Raw genomic sequence first — 24,695 nt, forward strand, 5'->3', positions numbered from 1 at the left:
CCTAACTTAAGTCACAAACATGGCTAATATGATGGAAATCCAGTCATGGCTCAGCGGAAATGAATCTGACTAGTATCCATAAGGTTGCAGGTTCAATCCTCTGGTCTTGCTTAGTGGGTTAAGGATCTGGCGTTGCCATGAGCTGTGGTGTAGCTCGCAGATACGGCTTGGGTCTGGTGTTGCTGTGGCTGTGGCGTAGGCCGGTGGCTACAGCTCCAGTTTGACCCCTACCTAGCCTGGGAACCTCCATATGCCACAGGTGTGGCCTTAAGAAGACAAAAAATAAAATAAAACTAAAAATAAAAGACAAAACATGGCTAATATGGGACAAAGCCACAGTTCATAAACTGCACCTGTCATTACATCACTTAAATGAAGCTCAACTCAGAGAAAACGTATTTTTCTTCTTTCTTGTCTTTTTAAAAAACTTAGTTTTTATTTTTTAGCTTTGTAGGGCCACACTCGTGGCCTATGGAGGTTCCCAGGCTAAGGGTCCAATTGCAGCTGTAGCTGCCAGCCTACACCACAGCCACAGCAATGCCAGATTTGAGTAGCGTCTGCGACGTACACCACAGCTTACAGCAATGCTGGATACTCAACCGACTGAGCAAGGCCAGGGATTGAACCTGCAACCTCAAGGTTCCTAGTCAGATTCATTTCTGCTGTGCCACGACGGGAGCTCCTATTCTTTCCTGCCTTTTTTTTTTCTTTTTAAGGCTGCATCTGTGGCATATGTAAGTTCCCAGGCAAGGGGTGGAATCAGAGCTACAGCTGCCAGCCTACACCTCAGCTCATGGCAACACCGATCCTTAACCCACGAGCGACACCAGGGATCAAACCCGCATCCTCATGGATACCGGTCAGGTTCTTAACCTGCTGAGCCACAAGAGGAACTCCTCCTTTCTCATCTTGAAATATGTCTGTCTTCTGTTTCTCTAACCAAAGAAAAGGGGCAACTTTTGGGGTGAAGACGGCAGCTTGCTCTGCTGCCTTCTCTTGCCTGTGACTCTCCCTTCTGGCCTACACTCCCCAGCCTCTGTAAAAGGTCCACAGTGTCGTCAGATACCACCCTGGCTTTCGGGGGATGAAAAGTAAATATTTAATAAGCCTCGTATTCACATATGTAGTAGGATGAGGCAATACAGTAGCTGTAAAATAATATCCCTTAGAAGAGAAGAACATGCTGACATGTGTTCTATCGCCACTGAGTATCTGATAAACTGAAGATAAAGAAGAATGCCCTCTATGCTGGGTTTTCTGTCACTCAGGCCAGGCATTCCTATTAGGCCCTGCTGTTTGTTGTCTGGCACATTCTGCAGTTTCAGATACGAGTACAAACGACCTCCCCCCAAGTCGCTGTGGCCCTTGCACCGTGAAGATTAACCAGATCCATAATCAGAATGAGACTAAAACCACAATGCAGCAATACAGAAGCCATTCCCATTTTAATTCAAGAATTACTACTAGCCCTGGGGTATTTTGGCAATATATTTTTAATTTAGCAGACAAAATTGCTCGTAGGAAAGTTAGGAATTTCAAATACGACTTAAAATTTACTCTTGAAATTACTCTTAAAGGAGTTCCCATCGTGGGTCAGAGGGTAACAACTCCAATTAGTATCCATGAGGACACGGGTTCGATCCCTGGCCTTGCTCAGTGGGTTTAGGATCCTGCGTTGCTGTGGCTGTGGTGTAGGCTGGCAGCTGTAGCTTCGATTCGACCCCTACCCTGGGAACCTCCATATGCCGCAGGTACAGCTCTAAAAAGACACAAAAACAAAAAAACCCAAAAAACTACATATTCTGAGAGCATCCACATTCAAGTGTCTCCAGAAAAGGAAAATGCCTTTTGCGTCTAAGAAATTGTTAATGTTCCTTCTTTTGGTCTCCCTACATTCCTTGCCAAAAAACCAAAGAAAACAACCCCCCCCAACCCAAACAGACAACAACAAAAAGCTAAAGGGAGACAATAAAATGCAAAATAAAAAAGATTAAATAGTATGAAATTAGTTTTTATTTTGACCTTAAAATAAATGCTTAACGTTTTTCCAAAACTAAAGATGAACACTTAGAAATAAGGGTGGAAGATTATTTTTTTCCTTCCCTGGGGAAACCAGTAAGGCAGACGTTATAAGGTGGCTTGCAAGGTTCTTTCGCTGGACTAGTCTAGACGCAAAACAAAAACAAAAACAAAAACAAAACCCTCCCAACGTTTCCCCTATTGTCAGTTGTACCTACCAGGGTTATGGCTGGCAGGAAAGAAGCCCCAAACGACCGCCCCCCACCCCGACCAACACAAACAACGGATTGGAGAAGTTGGGAAAATCACTAACATGTGACCAAGTGTTCATATAAATCCTTTCTAAGGAGATTCAGTGAAGGTACCATCCCTCGGCAACTTGGCCGAGGTTTCTGCCTGGTTGGTTGGTGCACAGCACGTGGGGTGACACCCCACGATCCTGGGGCTGCGGTTCACAGCTCACCACAGGGACGTCTTAAAGTTGAATTTCAGCTTCAGTAGATACTTGAGATTGACCTGAGCGATATCGTAGACAATGTACCTGAGGGGGAGGCGTGTCAAGGAGCCAATGGTTTGAGAAAGTGCTTGCTGGCCGAGCTGGCCGCACCCTGCCAAGTCCCCCAGGTAGGGGCTCAGGTCTCACCCGAACAGGGAGACCATGGAGGGCAAGGCTTCACTGTGAGACTCACCCCAGGACTGGCTCTAGTCGGTCTGCCCTGGGTTCACTGGCAGCCTAGGCGACTCTCAGCCCCAGAACATTCTTTTCGGTCTCTCATGGCACACTCAGAAAAGGATACTCGTTATACAGCAGACAGGTATCGTTCACACCAGATGGGATCCCGGTCCCAAGAGGAACCTCCACACCATCCATAGTAATACTGGCTGCGGGGTCAGGGGTCGTTTTGCCTAAGCCTGAAAAACAGCAGGCAGAATGAGAGGGTTGGTGGGAAGAGATGCTGTAGTGTAGGTCGCAGACTCGGCTAGGATCTGGTGTTGCTGTGGCTGTGGTGTAGGCCAGAGGCTACAGCTCCGATTAGACCCCTAGCCTGGGAACTTCCATATGCTGTGGGAGCGGGCCTAGTAAAGGCAAAAAGACAAAAAAATAAATAAATAAATAAAAAAGACATACAAATCCTATAGTGTATCCTTCCAGACACAAAACCAAATATACACCAAGTTCCAGGTTATCAGCCTTCACTGAGCTTCACCGCATAGAAGTGCCCCCTGCCTCCCGGCTCCCTGAGCGGAATTCCAAAGCAGTGGCTTCAACTAGGTGGTGGGAGATTAAACTGTTGCATGCTACAAACTGCAGCAATCCAAATCCAGGCTCTGGACATTGCCAATGTAGCTAAGAGTCAGGTAAAAACTCAAAGCCAACGCACCTCACAGGAGCGCTAATCAGGAAGGACTCTATTTCATGGTATTTGTGACACTACCTCCAGCCACAGCATCAAAACTTTTTTCTTTTTTTTTTAAATGAACTTGTAACCTAGCCACAGAAATTGTGGCTTTGGGGGAAAGAGAGCCTCCTCCCAGTGCTGCCCAGGGTGCCTGAGGCGGTAGGGGCCACTTTAGGAGCACCAATCACCATACCTTTGACACTGTGCTTGCCCTTGGGTAACTTGCTGATGTGCGAAGCGTGCTTCAGCTCATACCTATTGAACAGAAAGCAGGTTCAGAAGAGCCTTCAAGGTCACCGAGCTCTCAGACCAACAGTCTGATTAGCAGAGCAAGTCACGGGCGACGTTTAGAAAAACATGCTGAGGACGCAGTCCACCTTCGTTGCTAGGCTTTCTCTCCTGCTCTGTCTCCAGAAACTGCGGGCGAAGTGCCTCTTTTTCCCTTCATCTCTTTTCTGGCCGCCCCAAGACCTATGGAGTTCTGAAGGTGCAGTGCCTTTCAAGAGATGGTGCCAATGACCACTGCCACAGGGCTGCTTTCAGGAACAGCCTGTGCAGAGCTGTGGTGTGCTGGCTGCTCTGGGGTTTCCAAGTAGCTCATGATGGCTGGGTCCCGTCTGCTCTGTTATACCGCCTGCTCTCTCTGGTCCTGGTTGATAGGACCACGCTGGACAACCAATCCCAGCTGGACCACCCAGATTTTTTGTGGGGAATCTGGAACTGGGGTTAAGACTCCAGATCAATGTGGGTTGGTCTCGGACAGAAAACATAAACATTGTCAGTCGGGCAGAGGGGCCCAAGCTGACCATCCTTGGTGCAAGCCAAGCTCGGTGCTCCCAGTACACAGAGAATGGATGCTGCCAGCTCCCAAGGCCCGGCCACATTCCCGTCTCTCCTCCATTTCCAACATGACTCCAACGGGCACCTAGGACATGCCTAACTGGTGGGTGCTGAGAAATTGCCAGGATCACCTCCCAGCTAAGGGACACTCATCCCATCCAGCCCCATCAAGTGCCACCCACCCTGAAACCAGGGTTACTCACATGTTTCCAAGGGCAACTTCTCCCAACAGGATCAAGCCTATGGGGTCTCCCTGGGACGTGTGGCAGTAGTTGGCACTCTTGGAGACCATGTCGGCGAAATAGATCCCCTTCCCAAACATGTAGCCCGTCTGGAGGGTGGAAAAGGGACAGCTGAGAACCTTCCAGCGGGAACTTAGCAGCATTACCTGCTTACTGAGAGCCCACTGGGAGCCATCACTGAGTCCCACAGTATCCCCCCCACAGGGGACAGGGGCCTGGGCTCAGGAGCAGGCTGTTCAGATCCCAGCTCTGCCAGGTACCAACAGGCTATGAAAAATTACTCTCTGGACCCTAGTTTCTTCTCTGAACTTGGGGAAAAGGACCCCACGGTGCCACTGTGAAAACGAAGTATGTCACTGACAGCTGCTTTTTAGACTAGGGCCTGGCAGGTGTCAGCACCCCCTAAAGGGAACCATTATTTTTATTCCTTTTTTGAAAATGAGGTTCAGGGAGTCCCTGCTGTGGTGGAAGGGGATTAGTGGCATCTATGCAGGGCCAGGGCATGGGTTTGATCCCCAGCCCAGCACAGTGGGTTAAAGGAGCCGGCACTGCCGAAACTGCAACTGCAGCTCAGATCCGATCCCTGGCCTGGGAAGCCCATATGCTGAGGGGCACCCAAAAAAAAAAAAAAAAAAAAAAAAAAAAAGAAGAAACAAAAACAAGGTTCAGAGCGGGTAGGACATCTGCCTGAGGTACAAGCTACTGCCCAGAAGCCATGAGTCCAGTTGTTAAGCCTCTTTGCTCCCCACTTTTTCATCTTTTTTAAGGCCAAACCTGTGGCATGTGGAGGTGCCCAGGCTAGGGATCAAACTGGAGCTGCAGCTGCCCACCTACACCACAGCCACAGCAACGCAGGATCCAAGCCCCATCAGTGACTTAGGCTGCACTTGTGGCAACACTGGATCCTTAACCCACTGAGTGAGGCCAGGGATTGAACTCCAATCCTCATGGAGATGAGTCGGGCTCCCAACCACTGGGCCGCAATGGGAACTCCACTCCCTACTTTCAACAACCACAAAAGAGGCTTGGAAGACCATTCCTAACTTCCTGCCCAGCAGGTCAGGTCTACAGCCCAGCAGGTGACACAGCGATCCCTTAGGTCTGGGTCGGCCTCTCTTTTTCAGCACGTGGCACTGAGGCAGATGCTGAAGCTCACGGAGGTCACCAGCCAGCAGGTGGGAGAGGCACGTTTGAACCCAGCCTGGCCTGCGGCCAAAGCCTGCTCTCTGGCTGTCAACACATCCAATGAGCGTTCAGGGCAGGGCCTGGACTTCACCTTCATTGTTCTCAGAACTACACTTGATACCCTTACTGCTACAGCCTTGCTGAGGGTCAGGAGAGGGACGCCTGGCAACATTCACTGTATCAGCCTCAGCTGAGCCAACACCCATGTCTTTATTTATTTTTGTCTTTTCAGGGCCGCATTGGCAGCATATGAAGGTTCCCAAGCTAGGGGATCAGCCAGGGCTGCAGCTGCCGGCCTACACCACAGCCACAGCAACACCAGATCCGAGCTGTGTCTGCAACCTCCACCACAGCTCATGGCAACACTGGATCCTTAACCCACTGAGCGAGGCCAGGGATCAAACCTGCGTCCTCATGGATACCAGTCAGATTTGTTTCCACTGAGCCACAACGGGAACTCTGTCACCCATGTCTTTAACCAAGGACCCTTATTCACTGGGGTGTGGGCTTCTCACCCGAGCCCCCATAGAGCTCGAGTGGAGATGGCTGCAGAGACAAGCCCTCCCCCCCAGCTCCCCAGGCTGGGCACGTACCACAGGTGCTTCAGGTGGGGCTATCCGGAGACCCTGGGACAAGATCCCGGCGAAGTTGGTGGTCCTGGACCCGTGCCACAGCAACCTCCGGTTATGCAGCTGTTTAAATGGCTTGTAACGCTGACTCTCCCCTTCACGCTCGATCTTAAAGATCTGGTCGGAGCAGTAAATAAAGCAGAGAGATGGATGGCACCGCTGTTATACTGGGGTTCATGGACACAGGAGAACAGCCCAGGTGTCCCCAGAGCTGCAAAACATGAGGCCTGTTGTCTCTAAGGTGTTTCTGTCAGTTGGGGTGGAGCAACACGGCCGGTCTAGGTCCCATCTGGTGGGACCTACACGGTGTGTAGACCCCGTCCACCTGAGGCACATTGCTTGGGCTCCCTGATACCAGTTCTGATTCCAAAACTAGGTTTTGGGGTAGGGAACATCCTTTAAAACAGAACAAAAAGCCATCCCCAAACCCTAAGACTATGAATTTTTCTGCTTCACAAACAAATGAATCACTTCCTCTGGCTATTTAAAACAGAGTAAACTGCTCTCCTGCACCCAGGCCCAGGCCCAGGCTGGAGGGATGAGCAGGGAAGAGCTGGCAGGGCACAGAGGGACGGGGGCGGGGGGGGAGCCTTACATCGATAACTTCCAAGTCATATGCATTGTGTGTGGTTGCGTGAGTGTTCTTAACGTACTTCCTGATGGTCTCGGCTTCTTCAGAATCCCTGTCCACCACCTAGAAGAAATGTGGGAATCAGGGCAAAGGAGACCCCAGGAGAGCCACATGGAAGCAGGCGACAACACATATAACACATGGCCCGTGTGGAAGCCCAGGTGGGCCAGCGGCTCATGCTCCCGGCCCCACCACATTCCAGGGCAGAGGCTGGGCCGGCAGCCCCAGCTCCCCAGACACCAGCTTCTTCCCCATCTATCTGGATTGCAAGAGGATCCTGGCCTTGCTTCTGTCTTAAAACCCTACGCTCAGGGACACCAGGAAAGCTATCAACACGGGGTTCACTCTCTGGGAACGGGGACCTCCAGAATAAGGAGCCGCCTCCAGGTAACAGTCTAGTCCATGGGGAGTTAAAACATCAGGGCCAGGGGACACCCCAGAGTCAAGATCTGCAATCAGGAGTTTCCAATGTGGCACAATGGGATCCACAGCATCTTGGGAGCTATAGGATGCAGGTTTGATTCCTGGCCTGGCACAGTGGTTTAGGGATCCAGCATTGCCACAGTTGTGGTTTAGGTCAAGACTGTGGCTCAGCTCTGATCCCTGGCTTGGGAACTCTGTATGTGTGGAGTGGCCCCCCCAAAAAAGGCTTTTGCAATCGAAAGCAGCAAGGATCCGGCAGAATACAGGGGTTTTGAGGATGGGGACAAGTGTGCCATCTCTTCAGAATCCTTGCACGTTGTGGTCCAGAGTAAACACTCACTAAATAATGGTCAAATAATGTAATCTATGCTAAATAAACATGAGTGTTACGGGGAAGGCTGTGAATGTACTCTTCTGTTTCCATATTCTTACCAATGTTCAGAGAACTCAGGAATTCTGCTCTTTTCCCTGCCCCTTAACTAAAAAGTTTCAGAATCATAAATGCAGAGAATAACAACCCTTTACAAAGAACCAAGCCATCTGGGGTCTACCCTGTGCAGACCCACAGACCTATGCTCTGTCCTAAGCATGGAGTAAAGGCTCTTTTTAGTGATGTCAACACATCAAACCAGGCTCAACAGATCCTCGTGCCTTTGGACCCCCTAACACTGCAGGGAAGGGAGGCACGCAGGAGATGTGAGACCAGCCTCAAGGCCAGGGCAAGCTAGGGGCTGAGGCAAACTTTCCTTCTCCTGTTGGCCTAGGCCGGATGACTTCTGTCCAAGCCTCCAACAGCACAGAAGTGCCCCCTGCCTCCCAGTCCCCCAAGCAGTTATTCCCAACCTTCTGATTTAACCCTCCCCCCCCACCCCATTTCCCCTACGTAACCATAAGTTTGATTTCCAGATCTGTGAGTCTGTTTCTGTTTTGTAAATAAGTTTATTTCTATCTTCCTTTTCCTTTTTTTTTTTGTCTTTTTAGGGCTGTACCTAGAAAAGTTCCCAAGCTAGGGGTCGAAGTGGAGCTGCAGCTTAACCCACTGAGTGAGGCCAGGGATTGAATCCAAATTCTCCTAGATACTAGCTGAGTCACCAATGGGAAGGCCCATTCCACAAGATTCTGATGCACGTTCAATTCTGGGAACCACCACCCCTCGGATGAAGGCTTTGGATGTTTCAGAAAGGGTGGACCCGTTACCTTAATATCAGTTTTGAGCTTCTCATAGTTGACATCAATGGGGTCCTTGCTGCTGTCATCAGAACCACCCCTGAGCAGACTGTAGGCCACCTCGATGTCCAATAGGTTGTCTAGCATTTCCACCTTGGCCTGGAGGAACAAAAGAAAAACCTTGAGCCAAGATGTGGGAGAAAGACTCAGTTTTGGCACAGAAAATCCACATGCAGAGTGTCCAACAGTGAAAGGGTCCTTCCCAGCTGCTTAGGGCCAGTGAATCACCATCACAGCCAACGCTCCTCAGGGTTTCTGGACAGCTATCGAGGACTTACTCCCTGGGGGAGAAGAGGACTATACGTATGAACTCTTTCCTCTCGAGCACTCAGGTGACAGGTGCGGAATGATCCCTGGCTCCCTTCTGAAGCTGGGAGGAAGGTACATCCCTCATGGCTCCTTTTCCGCAGCCTGATGTGGTCTAGCAAGGGCAGGAAAACCAACTGTTCTGCCCGTGGTCAGGCTCCCAAAAGGGCAGAGACCGTACTTCTTGGATTTGCGATCCAAGAAGTGGATCTTGGATCCCCAGGGCACATGGAAATCTCCAGGCTCGGGGTCCAACTGGAGCTGCAGCTGCTGGCCTACGCTACAGCCACTGCAACGTGGGATCTGAGCCATGTCTGTGACCTACACCATAGCTCATGGCAGCGCTGGATCCTTTAACCCACTGCGTGAGGCCAGGGAACAAATCCATATCCTCATGGATATGGATTTGTAACCTGCTGGGCCGCAACAGGAACCCCAGAAACCCCACTTCAAGATGAGGGCCCTGAGTGTGCCTCCTGCACTGGAAGAGAGCCACACCCAGCCCAGCACCACCTGAGACCCAGGATCCTCCTGAACCCCGGTGCTACCTGCACGCTGTCCGCATTGTTCAGCAGTGGAGGCTTCTTCATCCCAAAGTCATGGGGGATCAAGGTGTAGAATCGATTTGAGAGATCCAGGATCTGGGAGTCGCTGCTGCCCTGGGACACGGCCTTTAGGAGAGGGGACAGAGGAACAAGACTGAGGCAGCATTGAACCCTCAGTACCGGGCTATTCTCCCTGGGAGCTGGGTGCTGCAGGCAAGTCCCAAGGCAGTTGGTGTGTGCACAGCCAGGAGACACCAGGCAACTCTCAGGGGGCCATCACTTAGCTGGGGTATCAGCCGGACCTCAACCTCAAACTGGCGGCTCAGCACATACTGGGCCTCCCGTATAGAATCTCATTTGTACAGAGAGCGGGTCAGGACACATAAACTCCCCTATTGTGCAAAATATTGCCTGCAGCATCTAGGGGGTGAGCTCACGGCTGATGCTGTAAAATTCAACTTTTTCTAAGTCTGAAAACATTTCATAATAAAATCTTTAAGGGGGGAAAAAACCCACTGCTACAAATTCGGTCAGGCCCTTCAGCCAATGACCTTTATATTTAAGGCAGGGAATTCCTTTTTTTTTTCTTTTTAGGGCAGCATTATCGGTACATGGGGGTTTCCAGGCTGGGGGTCGAATTGGAGCTGCAGCTGCTGGCTTACACCACAGCCACAGCCACACCAGATCCTTTAACCCACTGAGTGGGGCAAGTGATCAAACCTGCAAAGTCATGGATACTAGCTGGCTCATTACCACTGAGCCACAATGGGAACACTCAGGGAATTCATTCTGATTAACCCTGGAGGTCTAGGAGGCCAGGCACAGAAAGGCGGGCCTCTCCTTATACCACAGTGCCAATTAGAGCTTTATGCAGAAGGCACTCAGTACATGCACAGAAGTGGAAGTGCTGGGCCACTAGTCCCTGCATACTTGGCAGACCTCATAGGTGCCTAAAGGATGGTAAGGGGGCAATGAGTTGGCACCCTATAGGTACCAAGCCCCAAGCCTACATCTCACTGAGATGGGCTGCTTCTTCCACATTGTAAACTGCTGCCTGTGCTGCAGTTGGCTCTGTGCAAGGAGCAAAGAACACTCTTCCAGCCCCTCATTGTGGAAGTTCTGGAACAGGAAAGAATCTGAGCTGAGGCAAGACTTTCAGGCCCCAGGCAGTGGGCAACAAGCAAAAGGACCCTGTGCAGGACCACTGTCACTGGATTTAACTGCAGCAGCCAGAGGTCCACCTGGTGGTCCCACCTCAGGCTCCCACCGGCTCTTCTGCTTTCACACATGGAGCATGCATGCCGCCCACAAACACAGGGGGACCCTCCAGTCCCTTCAGGGCACGGCTAGAAGCTCTGGGACTGGAGGAACCTTGGCAGACGCTCGGAAAGTTGATGTTGAAGGAACACAAATACAAGAAAGCAAGACAATGTTTAACTTTAAAGAACATTTTTATGAGGCAGGAGAACCAAATTTCTCAGGATAGGAGTTTACTGTCCCTGATACGGGAAAACATCGTTAATTCACTAGCACTGGGAGCTTTCTGCAAGGAGCACTCGTCATTCTTGATGTGAAAAACATCTGAATAACCGTGAGCCAGCAGGTCTCTTTCACTCACCTCATAAATGTACTGCCATGTCCCCAGATGGGGCGGGGGGGCGGCCAAGAGACCCCCAGGAGGAGGGCAGCTGGAGAAGAGGGTCCCTAACTTACCTGCTGGACCTCACTGAGGATGGCGTACGCGGCCTGGATCTGCCTTTTGCTCAGCTTCCCCAACGGCATCTTCTGAAGGTCAATCTGAGGAGACAGGGGGATTTTTCCCTTTGAAAGCCGAGCTTTGTGCGGCGATGACAGCAGAGCCAGACTGAGCGCCCCCAACACCCACCCAGGCCTTCTGAGGGTAGCAGTCAGAAATCTGTCCTGGGGCGACCCATTGAGCCAAGCCCACGGGCTTTGCAGCCCATCCCTACTGCGAGAGAAGGTCCTTGCTCACTTCGTAGACGGCAGGGTTAAGCCCACCTGTGCTCGGTTTGAAACTGCTCCGCGCACCTGAAGGTGACACAGCAGGACTCCCACCTAATTGCCACGTGAGGGTGAGGGTGCGCCCAGGAAGCCCTCCCAGGGTCTCAGAGGCAAGGCCATTCTCAGCCGGAAGACAAGGACTCCCTCTTGAACACCCATACTGACACTGAGTCACCAGTGTTCCTTTCAAATCAGTCAGCTCAAAGGTTAAACATGTTCCTACGATGCTGCTGCTGCCCCTAACACCTTGGGGACCCACCGAGGGGGTGATGGGCTGGCTGCAGTGGAAAGAGCAGGACTCTGGTCACCTGCTAGCGGGTGGGGCACTCACTCTCAGCCACGGTTTCCCACCTGTAAACGGCACCCACTCCCTGCAGGAGTCACCTGCCTGAATGCTTGGCTGCCCACCCCTCCTGCCTCAGTGCTCCCCCTCACTCTGCTTCCTGAGTCACTGTCCCCAGGTTGTTCCCAGCAGACCCTGGAGCTCCCCACCCAGGACTGCATTTGCGCATGTTGAAACCTCTGGCACCTGCAGGCTCTGGGAACAAAGATGGAGCCACACAGGCAATCCGAGAAATGGAATTTCTACGGTGACCCATGACACGAGAAGTAAAGGTGCTCACAGCCCCTCAGGCATCCATCAGGGCTCAGTAGTGACAATGCCTAATGATGACCACAGGCGTGGCACATCTGTGTCTCTGTACCCTCAATGCCGTCCATCCCAAGGGGAGAGCTGGTTTCGGGGAAGAGTTAAATAGCTGGAGCTAAGTCCAGGGAAGAAGGTGGATAATCTATTCTGAGCCGAGAACACGGTACAGGAAAAGAGCAAAGTGACCTCGGTACGGACTACAAGCTGGCTCTAAAACAATGCTAACAGAGCCACACCAAAGGGCTTTCTGGCCAAGGTCAGTATGACCAGAGTGAGACCAGATGCTTTTGGGGCTTGGGGGTGGGGCTGTTTCCCTGAGCTGTGTAATTTTGGTGTTTATTTTAAAAAGACCTGGCTTCTCTTACCTACCCCCTCAAAAACATACACGCAGGCCTCAAGAACAAGAGCAGGGCTCCACTAACACCAGCTGTCCGGCAGGGGTGATGCAGCAGCTCCATTTAGGGAGAAAGTGCAAAGTGGGAGAGAGGCCTGGGTTCAGGGCACTGAGAGGCATAGCCACGGCCAGTGGGAGGCTTCGGGGGCTGCAGCCTGGGCCCTGGACACAGCAGGGCTCAACCTGGCTCCAAGGGGGAGCTCGGATGCCCTGGTTACTGTTTACTTAACTACCTGGCTGCCCGATCCCATGGGGCCCATCAGGCTGGAAGTGGGGGTCCCACTCCCCATATCCTGCCTTCCAGCAGCAGGACCCTGGCCCATCCATTCCTGCTAACCAACTAGTTCCCTGTCTTAATGTAGAACAGCCTAAAAAAGGTCACTTCTGGAGCTCCCACTATGGCGCAACAGGATCGATGGCGTCTTGGGAGAACTGGGAAGCAGGTTCGACCCCTTCCCACACCATGGGTTAGGGATCTGGTGTTGCCACAGCTGTGGCTTAAGTCATAGCTGCAGTATGGATCTGATCCCTGGCCTGGAAGTGCCATATGCTATGGGGCGGCCAAAAAAGAAAAAGACAAGGTCATTTTACAGAGAGAGACTGGGTCTGAATCGTATATATGCCAGAGCACAGGAAGCTGGAACTGTCACGTGGGATGTTTCTTTTGAAAGGTTCGTCAAATGAAGACGACCCCTGCAGGCCCCAGCACACTACTCTTCCTCGTGCACCCACATTCTTGGTGAGCCACCCCAGCCTGTTCAAATAAGTAACAAACAAGTCAGGCTATGTATCTATATGAACGAGGCACCCGCATGAGCCCTGGCGTCTTTAAACCCGTTAGCAGATGTCTAGGATGTGACCCAACACTTTGTTCTCTAACAACAGCTGAGCCGGAGCAGCCCCAGCAGGCGGGACCATGCCTGGGAACTATGCTGTTGGGCAGAGGCTACCGGTCATTCATGCCACCCAGACTTGCCCCATGTCCCTGTCCCAGGCTGTCTGGCAGCCTCTAGGCGGGCGCTGGGAAGCAGCAGGGAGGAAGCCAGTGGGCAAAGGGGCGGAAGGGCCAAGGCTGATCTGCAACTCTCATCCTCTCTGCTGGTCCCTGCTTGGTTTTCAGGGTAGCTGGATGCTGCTGGGCTCGATGGATGGGGAAGGAGGGAAGACCTGTTTGCCGGCCATGCCTGGACCACGTCTGTTCTGACTGCTCCTGGGGTCAATGTCCCAGAGCTCCGATGTCAGAGGGAGCAAGAACAAGAGGCCCTTCTGCACTCATCTCCCAGGGGAACAAACAGAAGACACCTGGCCTTGGCTGGAAGCTCTGCCCCCATTCCTGCTTGGACAGAGACATGACTAATCTAACTACCATCACCCCCATTCCAGCCTCGGACCCAACCCCTTCTGAAAAACAGCTGGCATGAATTTTATCTGATGAAATGAGTGTCAAGCTCTTTGCAACTCTATCAATCAGGTCACAGCAGTTCTTTTTTTTTTTTAGGGCTGCACCAGCACATATGAAGGTTCCCAGGCTAGGGGTCCAATTGGTGCAGCAGCTGCCGGCCTATGCCACAGCCATAGCAATGCTAGATCTGAGCTGCATCTGTGACCCACACCACAGCTCATGGCAACACCGGATCCTTAACCCACTGAGCCAGGGATCGAGCCTGTGTCGTCATGTATGTTAGTCAGGTACATTAACCGCTGAGCCACAACAGAAATCCCCAGAGCAGTTCTTTTACTGTAGGTGGGCTGCATCCTGCACTTTGCTTGACAGCTCCGGGCGGCCCGTTTGGTTGGGCTGCGTAAGAACCCTGCCCACAAACTCCTTCATGGCAAGAATAAGAGAAGTGCAGGTGGGTCTGGGGGCCCAGGGGACATCCCCCCACCACACACCACGTATTTCACAGCAGGCCTTGAGCCTCTCCTGAAGGGCAAAGCGCTCTGTGCCTCGGCACCAGCCAGGCACTGAAATCCTCAACCCCAGCAGATGCTCACAGACAAACAAAAACACAATACCTCGTACTCCACCATGGCTTTCTTCATACTTTCCACATCAAAGATCATCTTGATGAGTTCCTGCACCGATTTGGGGAGCTTGGATTTGGTGCCAGGGTTTACTGTCAGCTTCTTCACTGCCTCTTCATCCTTTAGGGAAAAGGAACACTGGGAAGAGCTGCAGGGAAACAACCCAAGCAGAGCAGTGGGAGTGGCGTCTGGGGCTTGAGAGGCAGAGATAAGATCCAGGACAGAGGGCCGCTGGCACCAAAAGGCTGGGTGTTAATCAGAAAGATGTGCTATCTGGGAGTTCCCGTTGTGGCTCAAATCGGTTAACAAACCCGACTAAGATCCATGAGGATGAGGGTTTGACCCCTGACTCGTTCAGTGGGTTAAAGATCCTGCGTTGCCGTGAGCTGTGGTACAGCTTGCAAATGTGGCTTGGATCTGGTGTTGCTGTGGCTAGCTCCAATTTGACCCCTAGCCTGGGAACCTCCACGTGCCACAGGTATAGCCCTAAAAAGACCAAAAACAAAAACAAACAAACAAACAAAAAAAAAGATTTGCTATCTGGTGATACACAGGGAAATGGTCAAGCTACAAATGCAGATCATAGGAAATTATTAGGAAATAATCTGAGAAGTTCCCTGGTGGCTCAGGCCACTGCTGTGGTGGTGTGGTCTGTTCCCTGGCCTGGCAACCTTCACATGCCCTGGGTACAACAACAACAACAAAGACTAAAACCTGTGACCTAATGGAGTGTGTCAAGTCACCACAGTTCTACCTTCGTGATGAAACAAGTCACGTGATGTACGATGAACCATAGGTTCAGACAAGAAATGTCACCTGGAATCTATGAACCAGGTTGTGCTTAAGGAGCAACTTGGCCTCTGTTCTTTATTGCTTTCATGTTACGTTACACTGATTCATTTCTGCACATCGAACCAACCTGGCCCTCCTGGGATAAATCCCACCCAGTCATGGTGTCTAAGTCCTCGTGTGTTGCTATTCAGTCTGTCAGTATTTTGTTGAGGACTTTGCATCTATACCCAGATGGATCTCCTTCTGTCCTTTTCTTGTGACGTCTCTGTTGTCAGGGGAATACTGGCCTCATAGAATGAGCTGGAAAGTGTTTCCTCCTCCTCTGTTTTTTGAAGAATTTATGAAGGACCAATATTAATTCTTTAAATGTTTGGTAGAATTCACCAATGATGCCATTTGATCCATGGTATGTCTTTTTTTTTTTCTTCTGGTAATGGTCACCATTTTATTCTTTATGAAGGAGAAGGTAGATGGTATACACTCAGTTGCTTTTGCTCTTTTTTTGTCAATTTCTTTTTTTTTTTGTGATGATCGTTGTACGACTATAAATGTAATAAAATTCACTGAGTTAAAAAAATAAAAGAAATTGAATTTTTTTTTTTTTTTTTGCTTTGTTCTTTTTAGGGCCACACCAGCAGCATATGGAGATTCCAGGCTGGGGGTCAAATTAGGAGTTGCAGCTGCTGGCCTATACCACAGCCACAGCCACAGCAACATGGGATCTGAGCCACATCAGCGACCTACACCACAGCTCACGGCAACGCTGGATCCTTAACCCACTGAACAAGGCCAGGGACTGAACCTGTGTCCTCATGGATGCTAGCTGGATTCGTTTCCGCTGAGCCCCGATGGGAACTCCGACATGGTATGTCTTTTTAAAAAACAAGGTGTCCCTTTCTTTTATGAGAACCAGACAGTATAAGAAGATTAATGATTACCTGGCCATAGTCAATCTCCAGAGGGTAGAACTTCTTGGGATACTTTGTGAAGTTTTTGGAGTGCCAGGCATTCCCAGTTTTCTCTTCATATAATTTCATAAATGATCAATGGCATCCTCCTTGGATGGCATCTGCTCCAGTTTGTTACTACCAATTACGGTGCCCACACGGCCCCAGGACCTGAATATCCAGTACCTGTGGGGGGAGAGGAGGAGTACCAGATAGATGCAAATTTGTGAGTCAGCTGGTCACATACCAGGATGAGTTTCCCTTCCTGGCCATTTCCCTCAAGTGAGAAAGAACTGAAAACACCCCAAAATATTGATGATGGGCACAGAGGACCAAAGGAACAGCTATTACAATAAAGGACCTTTACTTTTTATTAAACTGAGGGTTACAGGAAGTTCCTGTTGTGGCTCAGTGGGTTGTGAACCTGACTAGTACCCCTGAGGATGCGGGTTCAATCCCTGGCCTCACTCAGTGGGTTAAGGATCCGACATTGCTGTGAGCTAAGGTGTAGGTCACAGATGTGGCTCAGATCTGGCTGTGGCTATGGCTGTGGCACAGACCAGCAGCTGCAGCTCCAATTCAACCCCTAGCCTGGGAACTTCCATATGCTGCAGGTGTGGCCCTAAAGGGGGGCGGGAGGAAAGACAATTTGGGGCTTCTTGCTGGTTTTCTGGGCTACTGTATATAAATTCATAGATACTAGGTGGGTTCGTGGCCCACTGAGCCATGACGGGAACTACTGTTTTTCTTTTTTTCAAGCAAACCCAGACCCCTTGGTAACAGAGGAGTCTTTGGTAACATGAATGAGGAAGGACAGCAAGACTGTCCGGAGGCGTCGGCCTCTTCCCTCCCTCACTGAAGGCCTCATGAGGGGCACACCCGTGTTCTCCGTGGAGCAGTTGGTCCCCCCATGCTGGGAGACCAGGGTATCGGGGGAGGTGGAGACTCCTCTGGATGATCCTCCCCCAAGGACACACCTGCTCTCCTTGTCATCCTCCAGGAGCTGCAGCTTGTAATAGGAGTTGGTTCCCTTGACAATATCCACCAGGCCGAGTGTGGCACTGAAGACCTTCCCGCCTTTCTCCAGGACATGGGCCGAGTGTTCCAGACCTGTCACAGACACGGGTCCTGGGATCCGCCCCCTCGGGGGGAAGGGGGTCTGCAGGTGTTCCTGGGACAGGGGAGGATGGGGTGTGGCCTGCTTGCTCATTCCCCTCTCCTTACCAGAATCGGGGTCCACGGCTGCTCCTCCTTTAAGAGTTAATTTCATTCTTTTTTCAGATTTGTTGGCACCTGGGAAGAGATAGAGAAATAGAGATATTACATTTAAAAAGAGTTCCCTTTGTGGCTCAGTGGTAATGAACCTGACTAGTATCCATAAGGATGGGAGTTGGATCCCTGGCCTTGCTCAATGGGTTAAGGATCCTGCGTGGCCGTGAGCAGTGGTGTAGGCCGGCAGCTGCAGTTCCCATTTGACTTCTAGCCTGGGAACTTCCATATGCTGTAGGTGTGGCCCTAAAAGGCAAAAAAAAAAAAAAAAAAAAAAAAGGACAGGAAGAGTGGTGGCTCAGCAGGTTAAGGAACTGGCGTCGTCACTGCTGTGCCAGGTTCCATCCCTGGCCCCAGAACTTTGGCATGCTGCAAGTGTGACCAAAACAAACAAAACAAAACACAAAAAACCACCCAGAAGAGCACAGCATCCACGCACAACCTCCCACCACCCCCAAAGTGACAAACTGGGAAAATTGGTGTGGGCCACACTGGACAGACCCCTCGGGGCAGAGGGAGAGGCTGTGCTTGGGCGGGGCTGGCGGGACGGGGCCGCTGGGGCCTCACCTTCCTCCCTGATGGGGCCCTTGCTCTTCTTGGGGAGTGCACCCCCTGACTTCCCTCTGGGGGCCACGGCTTCCACAGGTTCGGCCTTCACCTCAGCCTTCATTTCGGCCCCCCAGGGGGACAGGATGTGGGTGCAGAGCAGCTCCTGAAGGCTCTTGGTCGAGGCCGAGACGTCCTGGAGGAAATCCTCGGACACCACTCGGACATTCGCTTCTTTCACTTCCTCCATCTTCTTACTCATCTTGTCCACCTCCTCTGTTCACATCAGAAGGGAAAAAACCTTCAATATCCATTACCGGAATCGCCATTTACTGGGTACTTCCCCACACTTCTCCCCCTCAGCGCTCCCTTCCTTCAAAACCGAGTGCTGGGGGGCCTTTTTCTCTTTTTTGCTTTTTAGGGCTGCACTCTCAGCCTATGGAGGTTCCCAGGCTAGGGGTTGAATCAGAGCTGTAGCTGCCGGCCTACACCACAGCCACAGCAACGCCAGATCCGAGCCACGTCTACAATCTACACCACAGCTCATAGCAGAGCTGGATCCTTAACCCACTGAGTGAGGCCAGGGATTGAACCTGCATCCTCATGGATACTAGTTTCCACTGAGCCATGATGGAACTCGTTAGGGGGCTTTTTTCATTTCCATAAAGGTCACCCACTGGCAACAGGCCCCTTTGCTAGGTGTTATGAGTGCGTGAGGGCTGCGTTCTGCAAGGAAATGGTAACAGGACCTCCTGAGAAAAGGAAGTCAGAGCCCCAGAAGAGCGGTGCGCTGTTTCTGGTCTTGGGGACATGTAATGGTCACCAGCATCATCAGCCTGCAGAGCAACCTGTGCGCCTTTGCTTAACCCTGCGTTTCCCAGACGTACTTAAACTGGGAACTTTTGCTTTGGCAGCAAACCTACCAACATCTTGGGGAACAGTGCTAGGTGAGAAGAACAGCGGGCTAGTCTTTCGCTGGGAGTTTTACACACGTGAATCTGCACCACGACACGGGGCTGCAACACCCAGGATGAGTGCTGACACCTTCCCTGAGAACCCCAGCAATGCCGGCAATGTGACATTTTTTGGGTCCCTGGCTATCAGACCCACTTCCCCTCACTTAATCCTCAACACCATCAAGAACAGCCCATGTTCCCTTGGGCCCCTGGGCGGATTAAACTCACTCTTGGTGCTGACGCACAGGGAGGCCTTGCTGGCCGTCCCTGTCAACTTCCCCCCGAGTTTCTCGATCGCGGCCTTCACTTCATCCTTGTTCCGGGAGAGTTTCCCAAGAGTCAGGATCTTCATGTTGGATAACGGCTTGTCTGCGATGGGAGAAGGGGCTCGTGAGGCGGGGCTGCTGCCCTGGAGGGGGAGGGATGGGACAGGAAACCAGGCAGCAAGCTCCCAGGACTGGCCACAAGGCCCTCACACAGCCTCGCAGCCTCTCGGATCTGGGAGAAGGGGGTCTCCATAGGGGAAAGTCTACATAAGCAGAAGAAGAGAGCCAGAGCAGAGGACAGCTCAGCAAACTGCACCCAGCCCTCAGCACAGAAAGGACGGGCCAGGGAGAAGCCGGGCACTGATGCTGCTTCACAAACGGGCTGAGAGCAGAGGTGGCTGGAGGCCCCAGGTCTGCTCCATAGGCAGGTGGAGGAGGACCAGGAGGCCGGTCACGGTCACGGGAACTCCCAAGTCCCTCTAGTATTCTTTCCCTGCCCCATGTCTAAAAGCAAACTACAGCTCTCATACGATAATTATTAACCCATTACAAAAGTCAGACTTGTCCACGACAGTCACTGAAAGCTTTGGTCAGTGTGATCACAACCGAGCAGAAATAATGGATTCGGGCAAAAAGATCCCTGGCATTTTAGGCGCCCAGCGCAGCCTCCAGGCCAGAGAGCCCTGGGATAGCGGTCAGCCTCCTGTGTGTTGCAAATGGGCACGAACAGAGCTGGTGACACATTTCCAGAGGAAGAGATACTATGGGGAGAAGTCCTTTAAGCTGTTCCCATGAGGGCAAATGAACAGTGACACCCATAGGGTTTAAGTGGAAGCTGGCGGCGGTCGCCACAACGAACAGAATCACCCTGCTCTAGGAGTTCCTGTTGTGGCTCAGCGGGTTAAGGACCCAGCGTTGCTGTGGCTGTGGTGGAGGCTGGCAGCTGCTCCGATTCGACCCCTAGTCTGAGAACCTCCCTGGGCCACAGGTTCGACCCTAAAATAAAAAGACCAATAAATAAATAAACAAGGAAAAAAGGAATCACCCGGTTGTGACCTGCAAGCGATGTGGGGAGCCCACTACATGTGCTCCTGGCCCCAGGCTGCTGAGAGCAGGGGTGCGCTATGGACGAGAAACCTCGCCCTCCATCCATCACACTGGCCTTGACCACCAGACTCCACCATGTGCCGGAGTGAAAAAGACAGCAGGTCTCTTCTGCCAGAAAAGCACGAACTGATGTCACTGTCTTGGTTGGCAGGGAGGACTGCCTGCGGGGACTGACCAGTAACTTGCTCTGTGGGCAACATGTACAGCAGGTCTCTGGACTCGAGAGACCAAGCATCTCTCCGAGCTGGGCATGGGCGCCCTGAAGCAGGACCGTGAGGCCTGGATGATGCTCTGCAGTACAGGGCTGGACAGGCTACTCTAATTGTCCCTGCAGGCAAGGCTGTCCCCCTGGCCTTACTCAGAAGCCTCCACCCCAGCCCCACCCCTGCTTGATGTGGGCTGGGGGAAGAAGGGCAGGGCTTCCTCACAGGATGAGCCAACCAAGAACTCAGACAGACACCCTTCTTCACCTTAAGATCAGGGCCTCAGCCCTACTCCGCCCGGAGCTGTACCTGGTGGGGCCGAGGAGTTCACGGCGGTGGGTGCAGAGGCTGCGGGGGGTGGGGGTGCTGTGGCCACAGGGGTGCTGGCCTCGGGGGGGAATATACGGTCCTGTTTTTTGATCTTCAATTTCTTGAGGTAAGTGATTTCTCGGAATTCCTGAAGAATGTATGTTTTGGTTAGTATGTATAAAGTTAGTTATTTCTCCCTTGAATAAAAAGAATCTCTCTTTTTTTCCTCCTTATAATGAAGAATAGCAAATATACTTTAATAAAAAGAAATAAAAAAAAAACAATAAAGAATAACATAAGAAAATATGGGGTGTTCCTGTCATGGCTCAGCAGTAAAGAACCCAACTAGTATCCATGAGGTTGTGGATTCAATTACTGGCCTCGCTCAGTGGGTTAAGGATCTGGCGTTGCCATGAGCTGTGGTATAGGCCGACAGCTGCAGCTCCAATCCAACCCCTAGGCTGGGCACTTCCTTCCATATGCCGTTGAGTGTGGCCCTAAAAAACAAAAAACAAAAACAAAAAAAGAAAAAAAAAAAAAAAAAAAAGGAAAATATGAAGCCTGTAGTATGAAATACAGTATTACTACTGATAAGTTACTTAGTTCTAGTGCTTCTACATTTGTAAGAGTGCTGGTACTGTGAAGCTTTAAGAGAAAAAATATTTTCCTTAAAAACAAATAAAAAAGAGTTCCCACTGTAGCTCAGCGGAAACAAATATCTGACTTGTATCCAAGAAGATGTAGGTTCAATCCCTGGCCTAATTCAGTGCATTAAGGATCCGGCGTGGCTGTGGCTGTGGTGCAGGCCAGTGGCTACAGCTCTGGTTCAATCCCTAGTCTGGGAACCTCCATGTGCTGTGGGTGCGGCCCTAAAAAGACAAAACAAAAGAACAAAAGACCCCCCCACACACACCAACCAGTGGATAATCTGGTCAGGGAACCACTGTTGGAACCTGATTACAACTTCCCAGGCCTCATTCTCAACTGGTTCCCCTCAAGAGCCAACAGGCCTCTCTCTGGGGTCATAAGCTCGTCCCATGACCCCAAGACCACACCCCCCACCCCTGATTCTTCCCCCCCTCCACCGCTGCCACACACACACTGGAGAAAGATCACTGCCTGAAAGGACATCAGGCTCATTCCCTTCCCTTCCTAGAAGGGGTGTAGGGAGCCCAGTCAAGATCAGCATTCAGTACCAATTCTGTATCCCAGGTCGTTCAGAGCAGGCCCCATGATCCCCCCTGCCCCCACTCACCTTTGGGGTCACCCACTCCTTCCGGTTAGGCGTCTGTGTCTTGACCATGCACTTGGTCCAGGCAGTGACGTCCCCAGTACAGTAGTAGGCATCGCTCTTGAAGACCAGCTGGCCTGAGCATTCCTCACAGGGAAGAAGGGCGCCGAACACCATGCCGTCGGCCACTCGGTCCAAGATCTGGAGCCAGTGAGGAAGCACGTCAAGGGGGGGGGAGGAGCGGCTACAGCGGAGGACATTACCAATGTGGGATGAAGAGTCTGCCTTGACCTCACACACTAAGAAAGGGAGGGACTGCCCTGAGGTCTCTAACCATCCCGACAGCTGGAGCTTGGCCTCTGGGTCTTTAAGAGCCCTGATTTCCACGCATGGAATGTTCCTGCAGCTCCCCTGCCCCGGCGATGTAGACAAGGGAGAGCCCAGAGCATCCACGGTTTCTGCACAAGGAACAGCACCCACCTCCCCTCCAGAGAGCGGGCAGGGCCTGCAGGGGAAACGGCCCTTGGCGCGTCAGGGTAGAAGGTGGCAGAGAGAGTGCCTTGGGCCAGTTTGTGGCACAAACACACGAGGCAGGGGTCCAGCCCACCTCAGTCCCGAGCACCTGCCCCTTCCTGCCCCCGGAAATGGCAACCTTGATGGCGATGACCATGCAACACAACTGTGGAATTTCACTCCCAATTAATACCAGCAGGTGTTCAACCGGAGGGCCTCCCACACGCCACCAGGACAGTCACCACACACGGCCTGGCCGCTTGGCTCGCGGTTCCCTTAACGCAAAGGCAGCTCACCGCCGACTCCCCGGAGGGCACTTGCTGCTTGTTGAAGATGAGCAGCTCTTTCAGGTCATTGGTTGAACACACTTTCTTTAGCTCGTCCTTGATATTCCAGATCAGGTCGTTCTGGGCCTGTGCACAAGATCCAGCAGCTGAGAGACAGCTCTTCTCAAAGGAAGAATCCTGGAGCTCCCATCGTGGTGCAGTGGAAACAATCTGACCAGCATCCATGAGGATGCAGGTTCGATCCCTGGCCTCGCTCAGTGGGTTAAGGATCTGGTGATGCTGCAAGCTGCGGCGCAGTTCACAGATGCAGCATGGATGTGGTGTGGCTGCGGTGTCAGCCGGCAGCTGCAGCCCTGATTCGACCCATAGTCTGGGAACTTCCATATGCCGAGGGTGTGGCCCTAAAAACAGACAGCATTTTCTGGTTAATCATTTTTACTTTGTTCTGACACACGTGTAACCAACACGGTGAGGATTCTGGTCAATGACTGCTGATCTAATGGGCAGTTTTCTCCTTTTACTACACGCCTATTTCTCTTTTCAACAAAAGGGTTTCATTAAAAAATATCGAACAACTTTACTTCTTCGAGCCACCGTGCTAAGAACTTTGGCATCCCTGACTTCAATATACGGAATCAATCATGCAAGTGGTCCTACAGGTCTGGGACTCAGTGAAGCATCATGTGGCTGAAGCACGAAGAGCCCGTCCCAGCACAAGGCTGCTGAGGGGGAACAGATGGCCCAGCTCTCGTTGAGCCAGGCCACTGGTCTGCTCAGAGCCCACTGTGAGTACTTCCACCTAAGAACTGTTTCTTCGGGAGGACGGAAGAAAACCTGGGGGACAAACTAGGCTATTTAACAACAGCTATTCATTTGAAAATTTTTTTTTTTGGCCGCAACCACGGCACATGGAAGTTCCCAGGCAGCTGAGATCTGGGCCACAGCTATGGCAAGGCTGAAGCAAATCCTTAACCTGCTGCGTCACACTGGAACTTCCTTCATGTGGGACTTTTGAAGGTCTTGGTGGGCAGGACATATGCACATCCTTGAACTTTCCTCCCAAAATGAGAAAGAGAGGGGAGAGAGAACCAGCAGAGCGACGCTCAGCTCTGGACTCACCTTGAGGGCCTTTTCGAGCTTACTCTCCTTGTCCTTTTCTTTTTTAGATTTCTTCTTGGCCACTCCATCCACTCCATCTACCTCGTCACCTTTTCTCTTTCTGAAAGACACAGGGCATGAGACAAAGAACCAGAGCCACTGAACCCTGAAAGCCAAGGACTCAGGTGACACAGCATCCTAACGCTATTTTCACACCGCTAGGCCAGACTCCCACCCCACCACGTGCACTGGGTCCCTCAGGAGCTCTGCTCAGGCAGTGTTGGCTGCTGACTTCATCCCTTTCAGGTCACTCTGTCACCAGGAGGGGGCAGCAGGTCGACCCAGAGCCTTGGAACACCCCAGCCCAGCACCCAGGGCTCAGATCTGATGCCAAAACTCCACGTATCTCTTGATACAGACAAGATGGCCTAGAAGGTTTGGCAGGAGCTTTCTAGAGGTGAGACCTCAGCTGGGGGAGACGGGGTGGAGGGGCTCACAAAATGAGGCTGGGAAGCTGTTAGTGGGAGGCTGTGCTGCTGTCGAAAAGCCCAAACAATGAAGAAAAGGGAACCCTTCTCCACTGCTGGTAGGAATGTAAGTTGCTACAAGCATTATGGAACAGTACAGAGGTACC

General features: G+C 51.7%; 1 protein-coding gene across 1 annotated transcript in view; it reads right to left on the bottom strand.

Annotated features, from left to right (window-relative positions):
• The window catches only part of PARP1 (poly(ADP-ribose) polymerase 1), a 38,008-nt gene continuing 15,303 nt past the window's right edge, over nt 1,991-24,695 (bottom strand). The window contains 20 exon segments of the mRNA XM_003357641.4: nt 1,991-2,560; nt 2,817-2,931; nt 3,613-3,674; nt 4,463-4,590; nt 6,280-6,432; nt 6,911-7,009; nt 8,567-8,695; nt 9,451-9,573; nt 11,161-11,244; nt 14,529-14,657; nt 16,268-16,368; nt 16,371-16,462; nt 17,254-17,386; nt 17,501-17,569; nt 18,113-18,367; nt 19,276-19,416; nt 20,933-21,080; nt 22,188-22,364; nt 22,973-23,089; nt 24,083-24,182. Of these exon segments, the coding sequence (XP_003357689.2) occupies nt 2,479-2,560; nt 2,817-2,931; nt 3,613-3,674; nt 4,463-4,590; nt 6,280-6,432; nt 6,911-7,009; nt 8,567-8,695; nt 9,451-9,573; nt 11,161-11,244; nt 14,529-14,657; nt 16,268-16,368; nt 16,371-16,462; nt 17,254-17,386; nt 17,501-17,569; nt 18,113-18,367; nt 19,276-19,416; nt 20,933-21,080; nt 22,188-22,364; nt 22,973-23,089; nt 24,083-24,182 (2,437 nt within the window). The 3' untranslated portion in view covers nt 1,991-2,478.

This window comes from Sus scrofa, chromosome 10 (genome assembly GCF_000003025.6).
Source record: "Sus scrofa isolate TJ Tabasco breed Duroc chromosome 10, Sscrofa11.1, whole genome shotgun sequence".
In the NCBI taxonomy this organism is placed as follows: domain Eukaryota; kingdom Metazoa; phylum Chordata; class Mammalia; order Artiodactyla; family Suidae; genus Sus; species Sus scrofa.